The 11,321-nt window shown below is 44.3% G+C and overlaps 1 protein-coding gene across 4 annotated transcripts in view; it reads right to left on the reverse strand.

Moving 5' to 3' along the window:
- cryl1 (crystallin, lambda 1) overlaps window positions 1-8,883 on the reverse strand; it is a 52,540-nt gene extending 43,657 nt beyond the window's left edge. For 2 of the 4 annotated variants that reach the window (XM_007905576.2, XM_007905578.2), the window contains exons 1-2: window positions 8,804-8,883; window positions 8,587-8,694 (exon numbers count right to left, since the gene is read on the reverse strand). In XM_007905576.2, coding sequence (XP_007903767.1) covers window positions 8,587-8,694; window positions 8,804-8,844 — 149 coding nt within the window. In that variant the 5' untranslated portion in view covers window positions 8,845-8,883. Of the gene's footprint in view, window positions 1-5,266; window positions 5,388-8,586; window positions 8,695-8,803 lie in introns of those variants that run through there. The other 2 variants (XM_007905579.2, XM_007905577.2) reach the window with 2 other exon arrangements.
- Window positions 8,884-11,321: the final 2,438 nt, after the last annotated feature.

Consider the following 11,321-nt stretch of genomic DNA (forward strand, 5'->3'; position numbering starts at 1 on the left):
CATTAGAACAGCCACATTTACTGTTTAATATTTTAGTTCAAAACATTTTGAAATGCAAATTTATTTAAACCAGCAGAATTTTACTGGAATTCAATGCTGCATCAGTTACTATGGCCCACGTAGAGCTAGTGCCAGCCTGTCAAGGAAAGCAGATAAACACTTCCTCTCAAGGAGGAAAATAGACACATCAGTAAAATTTCAGGCAATCTATTAATAGCTTAGCAGAGTCACACTGAAGGAGATCTGAAAACAAGTCACCAGCCTCTCATTCACCTAGTAAATGATACATAGTGAAAAGGAATGGTACATAGTACAAAAGTTGAGCCCAAAACGTAACATGCATCAAACACATTTTATAATTTTCCTCTCTATAGACCTGTTGTCCAACAAACAGCCATGAAATGAATGACCAATTGGCTGAGCTTCCAGTCAGTGTCCATTAAAGTGTTTAGGGAATGCTGCAATGTCAGAAGAAGTGCTGTCCTTTGGATGAGACATTGAACTTTGAGCTCACAATCTGGGCTGATGCTTCAGTGCAGTGGTGGGGGAATTGTCTTTTGGTGGAAGTGTTAATTGGAGCTCATCTGCTTGTTCAATGAACATCAAAGATCCATGGACACTATTCAAAAAGAAAAGGGAGTTTCCCCGTATGTCCTGGTCAATCCTCAGGTTAAAATTGGTCATTCACTTCATGGTTATTTATGCCTATTGCCTACGTTTCATCCACAAAATATACAGTCAATCCACTTTACAATATACTCTGTGAAGCGCTTTGAGATAACTCAACAATGTGATAAGGCACAATATCAAATGCAAGGATTATTTATTATTACCTCTCCCTTCAGGCTGCCAAGACCCTCATAAATCAATTTATCATATTTATAACTACCCCCAACACTCCACTACAGACTATCCAAAACTCTGAAAACTGTGTCCTTTCCTGCACCAGGCTTCGTAAGCCGATCACACCCATCCTCGCTCAGCCCCATTGACTCCCCATCCCGCAGTAGATTGAGTTCAAGATCCTTCAAGAGCACCTTTGAATTCCTCCATGGTCTCCCCGCACCCTACCTGTACAACACTACCAACCCGGTCGCTCCTTCTGCTCAGTAGAATCCTCCATTCTGGGGGATTGTTAGCCAGGACACCAGGAGAAACATCATTCTCATTCAAATCTTTTAGAATATAAAATGTACTTTTCCAACAGCATTGCAAATGTTAGAAAACAAAGCCGAACTCCTACGAAGAGTTTCAGGCATACTGTAAACAGGACGTTTTATTTTTGGGTGGGTTGTGGGTGTAGACCTGGGTTCATTCCTTACTAAGACGTTGAAATGCAAAGTACATTGGATTTTGGGCTTCGTAGGGCAGGTTTCAATTTTTCCATGTTGTTTAATAATCCTTGCATTTGATATAAATAATCACATCGTTGAGATGTCTCAAAGTGCTGCACAGAATGTATTGTAAAGTGGATCGACTGTGGATATCATGGGTGAAACGCAGCAGCCAATTGCACACAGCAGTGTCCCACAAACAGTTGTGGAGTGAGTGATCAAATTTTTTTGGGAAGGATTATTACCCCCAGAAAGTAATCCGCCAATCAACTAACAACCATGTTCCTACCTACTGCTAGGTAAACAGAGGTGTGTGGAGTAAGGAAACCTGCCTACGGTTTTGCTCCCCCCAGGAATCAAACTCAGGTCCTACGAGACGAACGCACTAATCACTTTGCTACAAGTCCAATTGAGTTGTTGATTTCCCTGAATTCAATTGTAATTTTATAAGCGATCCTCCTCCATTCTGAAGTTTGATTGTAGTATTTGTCCAACATCATGATGGTGATTTTAGGGCTTTATTTGTAAAGCTTTTTTTCCCTTAAATGAAAGCTGCAAAGGCAGGAGTTCTAGCTGGATGCACCAGAGGTCCGCCTTAGCATGTTTTACGTCGACCTGAACAGGCAGACGGGACCTCAATTTAACATTTCTTCCAGATGAAGGCACCTCCGATGATACACTCCTACCCCAGAACTGCATTGGATCATCAAAGACTATGCAAGTTCAAAAGTGCCGTTTGAACACATAGCCCTGACTCAGAGTAGGTGTGCCACCAACCTAGCCAGGACATGCAAGGTTCTGCTCTCCCAGTAACGCACTGGAGTATCTGTCTAAACCAGGGTAGTCCAACTTTTGGGCTGGATTCCCCATCTGAGATACATCCGTGGGCCACATAGTAATATTTTTGGGTTTCCCTTCTGGAAACATAACATTTACACAGTGCCTTTCACACATCAGAGTCTTGAAGCACTCAACGCTGTCAGTTGGGCACTTGAGCTGGGGGTGAGCTGAGGGAAATGGGATGGGGAGGGGAAAAGATGACTGAAAGCGCAGTCAAAGTGTTAGGCGCCTTGAACCAGGGGAGGGAGCGAGCGAGTTCGAGGGACTCCAGGAATGGAGTTCGAGTGCGCGGGCTCAAAATGGTGATGGTGGGGCAGATGGGGGTGGGGGGATATGAAGCAAGCTGGTGTTTGCTGGGCAAAAGGAACAGCTAGGTTGGGAGGTCGCAAAGTAGTGGAGGGTACAGGAGTTATTCAATGTGGAAAAATGAGCTTTCTGTGAGGAAAACTACATGGCACGTATCTCGGTGTGCATCCTCGATCCCCCCTATGGCGGCCTAGGGAGGCTCCGATCATCTGACAGTGAACCACAAAACGCTGTCCTCACTTCTCTCTCTCTCGCTTTCTTTTGTTTCTCTCTCTCGCCCTCCCCCTCATCCTGTCTCAATCATTCTCCCCCCCTCTCTATCACTCTCTCTCTCTCCCCCCTCTCTCACGCACTCTCTCAATTATTCTCACTCCCCTTCCCACACCCTCTCTCCCCCTCCCTCTCTCTGTTTCTTTCACTCTCCATCGCCCTCACTCTCTCTCCCTCTCGGTCAATCACTCTTTTAATCACGCTCTCTCCCTCAATCACTCTCTTTCCTCCTCTCTCAATCATTCTCTTCCCCTCCTCTCACGCTCTCTGACCCCTTCTTCCTCTCCCACACTCCCCTCTGCCTCGCGCGCTCTCTCTCCCCACTGCCCCCACCCAACCTCTCAATCACTCTCTCTCTCTCCCTCTTTCTCACAATCAGCCACAAGGATCACAGTCTGTAGAGGAAGAAGCTGACGGTTGGTAAGAAACACGCTTGCCTTCCTGACCCACTGCAGAAATGGCCAGCATTATTTCCACTGCCCATACTGCGTCCTCCCAACTGCCAGCTCCTGGCATTGCCAGGAGAAGACCGTTCGACGGGGAAGGAGGGAGCGGGAAGTTGGAAATGGTCTCGGGCTGGATGAAATCATCTTGCTGGCAGAGTGTGTTCCGAGGGCAGTCTGGTGGACCACTCTGGTCTAAACGATGAGTTCAAGTCCCGACCTGATCTTACAAGGTATCCAATGTAGTTCCACGGATTTTCTAATAAAAGCAAACAAAGTCAAGTCCCCAGTAGTTGCAGAATTAGAATTACTTCCAGTACAAAATTTTAGCTACACTTGCTTCCTCCCTTCTCATACTATCTGTAGTTATTTTTGCAAATACTCAGTGGAGTTTGGAAGGAAAACAAAATGTGTTCAATTCTAAAAAAATGCCCACTTGTCAGTGTACAATGCAATAGCAAATTCACACTCGGCTTATCAATACGGAGAAGAGCTCCAGAATACAACCTTTGGTTTTACTTAAACAATCCCTATAGGACTCTGGTGTTAATATGATTTTATTATGTATTGGGCATAGCAATTCTCTAAACTAAAGGGTTACAATTTTTTCTAAGTTCCTGAAGACATGGATTCATTCCGATGTACAGTTCAAGATAAGCCTTAGTGTGTGTATTGAAATTTCTGGGTGCTCTTCAGCATCTCATCAAAACGACCATTCTTTGCGCGTAAGTGTAGGCAGTCAGTGACAGCTGGCTATTTGACCATGGGAGAGGGGAAGCATCATGTGAATATTGGAGTGTTGACATCAAGCTCCAAAGAGGTGTTAAATTTACCAAGGATAGCTAACTTTTATTTTGCTAATGTTAACAGAAAATAGTTAAATACTTGATTTGCGGCCAAGAAAATGGTTAGATTAACAATTACAGTAGTCTAGCAGAGAACAGGAATGTTACCCTTAGTTATCATTGAAACTACAAAAGAAATAAAGGTAAAACATCCAAGTTATAGGGAGAGGAAAGACATTTTAATATTTCTCCAATTTTAAGATTTGAGAAGTTGAAATGTAACAAAGCTCAAATAACAAAAAGCAATTTACTTTGAGGCATACAATGAAAAACTAGTGAATAAAAGCTGTTTGTGACATGTTTTATGGAGAACTCATATGAGAAGTTTTTAAACATACCTCATACAGTAGTAGGTTTCTGAACTATACAAAATAAACAGTCTTTACACTTTACAGTATATTTTGCGAAGCGTTTTGAGACAATGACATAAGGGGCTATAATCAATTGCAATTATTATTATTACAGACCTAATTTAATTCTTGACTATGCTATTAACTGATCTCAGTCAGGGCTATAAGTGCTATAATTGCCCTTTCCTGCAGGTTGCAATCCTGCAATGCTAACCTGCTCAGTTCCAATAATGTTGTATTTTCAGCAATGTACAAATAAATTAAATCAAATAATTATGATGCGTTTTGTCATGAAGGACAGCTTGATTTTTTGGGGGGTGAGCCGGATGTCTCGAGACATGCAGAAACCCATCACCAAGCTAAAGAGCATCCAAACCAAACGGAGATTTCCATGCATCCCACCAACACGTGGAAATCACAGAGATAAACTGTTGGAATGGTATACACACTCTCTTCCTAGAGGGACTTATCCTACTTACCTAATTCTGGAAAGTATTAGGCGCAGCTTGGCAAAAGCCAAGGCTTAGGGACCCCAGAGTGTGGCGTTAGGGTGCTGCTGGAATTCAAATGTTAAAACCCCATAGTTTGCCATTGATATTGCTGTCCGGCAAGTTTTCCCGCTGCTACCCTACCCGGTAGGGCTTTGGCTTGCAGGGTTAACAGGAGCTGAGTTGGATGACTACCCAATGCCAGTCTGCCCATCCAGGTCCTGCTGATGAGCCAGGCTGGCTGTGCTGTCATCAGTAGTGCCCTGGAATACTGTGGCCCCACGTGGCTCAGGACCCGACTATTGAGACCACCACAGAGGCTGGTTCGATTCCGACATTCCATTGCCACGCATGTCAACTTGGAGACAGTTCCAAGGAGACCCTGCTTACCTCCCACAAAGAGGATGGTCACTAGTAGGTTGTTCGACATCTGACAAGCACAGGTTTGAGCCCTCACTAGCTGGATGGTAGTAGCACCACCTATTGACAGACGTACAGATATCGGAGCTGGCTGGTGGTGGAAGAGAACCAGCAGAAAGGAGATTTTACAGATTTATATATTTATCTATAAACATACAAGTTGCATTTTACAAAATAACTTATAATATGCTTATAAATATATTTTACAAAATATAAAAATGAAGACAAGATTATCAAGAAGCTCTCATGCAAGTGGAAAACCTAGCAGAATCAAAGTTAAAGATAAGCACCAATTTGATGAAGGGTCCCACAGGTTAAACAACTGATACATCAATGGAGATTCAATTATTTATTACAGTAATTTTATTTGTACATGGCAACAGGGAATTTTGATGTATGTTCCATTCCCTAAACCATTTGTCAGTCTGGCTCAGTTGGTAGCAACCTCTGTTATGGGTTCAAACTCCTTGGTGGGATTTTGAGCTTACAGTCCAGGATGATAATAATAATAATCCTTGCATTTGATATAGCGCTTTTCACGTCGGGAGGACGTCCCAAAGCGCTTCACAGAACACACTGTAAAGTGAATTGACTGTATATTTGTGGGCGAACGCGGCAGCCAATTGCGCACAGCAATGTCCCACAAACAGTCGTAGATTGAAAATTACCAATTTATTATTGTTTTTGGTTTAGGGGGGATTATTATTAGGCTCTGTGTGGAGTAAGGAAACTTGCCCAAGGTTTCGCCCTGCCTGGGATTGAACTCAGGTCTCTCGCTTGCAAAGCGAGTGCTCTAATCACTGAGCTACAGTCCCTATTTTATTACATGTCAAAGCAATGTCAAGCCACCCAACTTCCCTCACACCTTTCCTCCCTCTCTATTCTCAAGCCCCTCCAGGCTAGATTCGCCCAATTCACAGCAATGAGGCAATACTCGTCCAGATTACAAATGACATCCACTCAAAAAGAGAAGGGAGTTTCTCCCGGGAACCTGACCAACAATCCTCCAGGTAAAATTTGTCACTCGTGTGTGTAGGACATTGCTGTGCACAAATTAGATCCTGCAATCGTCTACAAATGTAGTCATTGCATTTTACAGTAAATAATGTGAATAATTTGGACACTCAATCCATGACTGTTTGTGGGATACTGCTGTGATTTAACAATGTGGTAAAGTGCTACATCAAATGCAAGGATTATTATATTCCTTCTAACTCTTCATCAATGAGTCCAGGCTTTTGGTCTCAACCAACATGGAAATCCAGTCCATTTATTATTAACCACTGAGTAAACAAAAACTTCCCGGTGTCTTGTTCTGCAATTGCCCTTTGCTATCTTGAACCTGTTCAGAAGTCCTGGCATATCGGAAAATATTGATTTGGGTTTACTATTTCAATCACATTTAAAATGTTATTTGCATATATAGGTAAAGAGCTTTAAAGTTGTTTTTTTATATGCAAACTAAAAATAGGGTATTTTTTTTCAGGGTCTATTTTTTCTGTCAAAAAAGGGTAAATTAGAGGAATGGGGAAATATAACACAATAAAGGGTAAATTCAGCGAGAAAAGTAGTATGTTTTTTGGAACATCCACTTGTCGTGCACATCATGAGTATGAACAGAGATTGAAGGAACTGTGTCTTTGTTCTATATTCACTGAAACAGAGAGGGTTGAAGGGAGGTTTCATGAACGTCTTTAAAGTTATAAGGTGTTTTGATAGAATAGGTAGAGAGAAACTGCAGTATTTTCACTGGTCAGTGAGTCAGGGACTAGAGGGCATCAATTTAATATAATTAGGAAAGAGGAGATAAGAATGATTCTTTTTACAGAGTGATTAGGATGTGGAATGCCCTGCTGGATATGGTGGTTAAGAGGAAACTTAATGCAAATTTAAAACTGAATAATTTGCAGGGGTATGTGCGGGGGAGCAAGCAAATGGAACTTAATGGATTGCTCAATGGCCTATGAGTGGAGACTGGGGGAAATGAGACCTCTTCCACTGGAATAAAGAAGTTGAGGGGTGACTTGATAGAGGGCTTAAACATTATGAGGAGTTTTGACAGAGTCAACAGGAAGAAATTATTTCCACTGGTGCATGGGTCAGTAATTTGAGTGCATCGATTTAAGATGGTTAGTAATGAGCAAATGGGAACGTTAGGAGAATTGTTTTCTCCTAACACAGAGTAGTTAGGATATGGAATGTCCTGCCAGGAGCAGTGGCTGAGGTGGAATCATATTGGCCTTCAACAGGGAATTAGACAAATACCTTTAAGTCAGTTACAGGGATTTGGGGAAAAGACATGTAAATTGCACTAAAAGGATTGGGGGGGAGACAGAATATCACAGAATCGTACAGCACAAAAAGAGGCCATTCGTCCCATTGAGTCTGTGCCGGTTCTTTGAATAGAGCAATTAATGTCAGTCCCACTCCCCAGCCCTTTTCCCATAACCATGCAAACCCGTCCTCCTCAAATACCTGTCCACCGTGTTTTTAAAAGTAGTTATCGAATCGGCCTCCACCACCCTTTCAGGCAATGGACCGAATTACGTTTTTCTGTGCTGTAAATTTCCATGGTTTTCTGCCTCTTTCAAAGCACAGACATGGTGGCCAGAATGGCTTGGTTCTGCGCTGTAAATTTCTATGGATCTATGCGAAATGCTTTTAACATTTTTTGATGATCAGTAAGTTTTCATATGATGCAGGGGTGAAAACAGTTATGAAAATAACTGAGAGAGGAGTTTTCATCAGACCATTTGCAAAGTCCAGGACAAAGCAGCAAAGCGGTCTTTTGGCAAAAAGGGGAAGTGGCTGCAGAATGGGAGCGCTCCAACGTACACTGAACAGTTTGGTGAGCACCCCGGAAGCACAGTCACCTTCACGGCGGGAAATCTTTACAAATACAAATAACACGAGGACCTGGATTGAGCAGGTGGTGTTGAGCAAACCTTGCAAGCGGCATTGACGTGCAACAACCAATCTTGGCTGGGGAGCCTGAACGTTTGCCAAGGTGAGCAAATGTGTTCAAACCCAAACCCAAACCCCGGACGCGCACATTGGCACAGCAACATCCCATACCAACAGCACTGACTGTCATAGCAGTTACAATCTGCTATGACACAGCAGTTCTCAAAAGCGAAAGCAGACGCACGAAAAAGAATAACCCACTTAAGCGTCGTCATGATAACAGAATACAGCGTAAAATAAATCGCCAACGTGGCTGAGGTACGTGTCTCAGCCGTAAAGGGTGCAGTCTAAATGGCATACACTTGGCACTTTGCGCCGCCCGGTACCTTATGTCTTGGATGGCAGAATCGACCTGTTGCTGAACAACATCATAAAGCCTCACTGTGTAGCCTGCGCTTGAGAAGACCGTGGCCCAGCTCCGCCCAATCAGCCCACTGGTCAGAAACAGAGAAGCAGCCACGGTTAGCAACACGCAGGAGCCACGTGGATCGCCATACGTGCACCTATGCACACACGCACACCTGTGCAATCGAGTCGCATTACCTTCCCACGATTGAAATACTTGCATCCCGGGAGTCAGTCATCTTTCCCTCCCCCTCCCCCTCTCCCCTCTCCCCACCCCCTGTTGCAGATAGGAAGTAGCTGCGCATCTGCCCCGCGCGGCCCGGAGCCCAGGAGGGGGCGGGGCTCTGCTTCAGCTCGCAAGCCCATTGGCTAACGGCACCTTGATTGACGGAGGCACACGTGGACGCATGCGCACTAGCGCTGGCAACCTGTCACTGTGTGTGTGTGTGTGTGTTGTTGTGTGGAACTGGTAAAGGGCTACAAACGTGTTCTCTCTCTCTCTCTCTCTCTCTCTGTCTGTCTCTCTCTCTCTCTGGGCGCCGCTGTGTTGATCAGCAAAGCTATAATAATCTTTGCACTTGACACGGCGCCTTCTCACGTCTTTTCGAGACGCCTCAGAGCGCTTCACGCCATATACGGTAAAGGGAATGGACTGTGCGTTTTGTGGGCGAAACCCGGCAGCCAATTGCGCACAGCAATGGCCCACAAACAGTCGGGGATTGAGGGACCAAATTTTTTTTTTTAAAAAAGGGATTTTTACCCCCCGGAAAAGCGATCCGCCAATCGACTTAACAACCGAGTTCCTACTCACTGTTAGGTAAACAGAGGCGCGTGGAGTGAGGAAACTTGCCTAACATTTCGCCCTCTGGGCGAGAATCGAACCCAGGACCTTTCATTTGCGAGGCAAGCGCTCTAACCACTGAGCTACAGGATGCCAAAATTTGCATCACTTTCACGCATTTAAAGAGAAAAAGCACTCCATTTTTTAGATGCCTATAGATCTAAAATGCCTATAGATGCCTTAGGTTTATGGAGGTTTATGAGATTTTCAATGGCATTGGGAAATGAAAGGCAGAACAATATTTTCAGATATATTGAGGCAGAAGAACAGAGAACACAGGTTCAGGGTTGGAAAAGGCAAATTCATGACAGATTCCAGGAAGCAATTATTTACCCAGAGAGTAATTAACAATAGCAATGGGTTACAAGAAAGGGTGGCTGAACCAAAGGCACACTGGACTCATTTAAGAAACAACTTCATGCTGTAATAAAAGGGTGCTAGAGTGGCTATTCTGGAAGTGTGATATTAAATAGGCCATCTGAACCTCTCTTCTGATCTTACTGTTTTGTCTCCCAACTAATGTCATCATAGTGAATCTCTTCTACATCCTCTCTATCTTAGATACTCATTTGAACCAGGACAATTCCAAAACCTGAATATAGTCCTCCAACGTGTCAACAACAAGAAGAAAATTACATTTGTATAGCGCCTTTCACATCGGGAGGACGTCCCAAGGCACTGGACAGTGTACAGTATTTCAGACCTGAGCTGGGGTCAGGGAAGGAAAAGGGAGGGGAAGGGGGGTGACCGATGCATAGTCGAAGAGGAGGATCTTGAGGCAGGACTTGAAGGAGGTGGTGAGGTGGAGTAATTTAGGGGATGGAATTCCAGAGGTTGGGGGCAGAGTGGCTGAAGGCTCTCCCACCAATGGTGGGGCGGGTGGGTTGGGGGACGTGTAGCAGGCCGGAGCCGGCTGAGCGGAGGGTTGGGCGGGTTGGTTGGGGGTTAGGAGATCGCAGAGACCATGGAGGGCTTTGTAGGTGAGGACCAGGATCTTGAACTGGATCTTCTGAAATAATAATAATAATCCTTGCATTTGATATAACGCTTTTCACGTCGGGAGGACGTCCCAAAGCGCTTCACAGAACACACTGTAAAGTGAATTGACTGTATATTTGTGGGCGAACGCGGCAGCCAATTGCGCACAGCAATGTCCCACAAACAGTCGTAATTGAAAATGACCAATTTAATTATTGTTTTTGGTTTTGGAGGGATTATTATTAGGCGTGTGGAGTAAGGAAACTTGCCCAAGGTTTCGCCCTGCCTGGAATTGAACTCAGGTCTCTAGCTTGCAAAGCGAGTGCTCAACCACTGAGCTACAGGACTCCACACGAAGGATAGGGAGCCAAAGGAGTCGGGTGAAAATGGGGTCGCGGTGTTTGATGCGGGAGAGGACACAGGCTGCAGAGTTCTGGATTATCTGCAGCCTGTGGAGGGAGGAGTTGGGAAGGTCGACAAGCAGGGCGTTTGCATAGTCGAGCCTGGAGGTGATGAAGGCATGAACAAGAGTTTCAGCGGCCTGAGGGGTGAGGTAGTGGTGGAGTTGGGCCAATTCAATTCCTATGCAATTCCATCATAACTTCTCTGCTTTTTATATTCAGTATCCCAGTTTATAAATCCTAGAACACCTTAACGGCTTTTTGTGCCGTCCCACTTTGATTCATGTATTTGTACCCCCAGAAGCTTCTGTTCCTCCACTCCAGTTTGTTTAACTCCCTATTGTTTTTCCACAAAGTGCAGCACTTCATAATTATTCATGTTTTAAACCAATTGTCCAACCAATTCTGTCCTCCTGTCTTACCACTTAGCTTGTATGGGGTATAAATACCAGCAGATTAGTTGGGCAGATTGGTCTGTTTTCATGCCATATCATTC

The sequence above is a fragment of the Callorhinchus milii genome, unplaced genomic scaffold (assembly GCF_018977255.1).
Source record: "Callorhinchus milii isolate IMCB2004 unplaced genomic scaffold, IMCB_Cmil_1.0 Scaffold4, whole genome shotgun sequence".
NCBI classification, from domain to species: Eukaryota; Metazoa; Chordata; class Chondrichthyes; order Chimaeriformes; family Callorhinchidae; genus Callorhinchus; species Callorhinchus milii.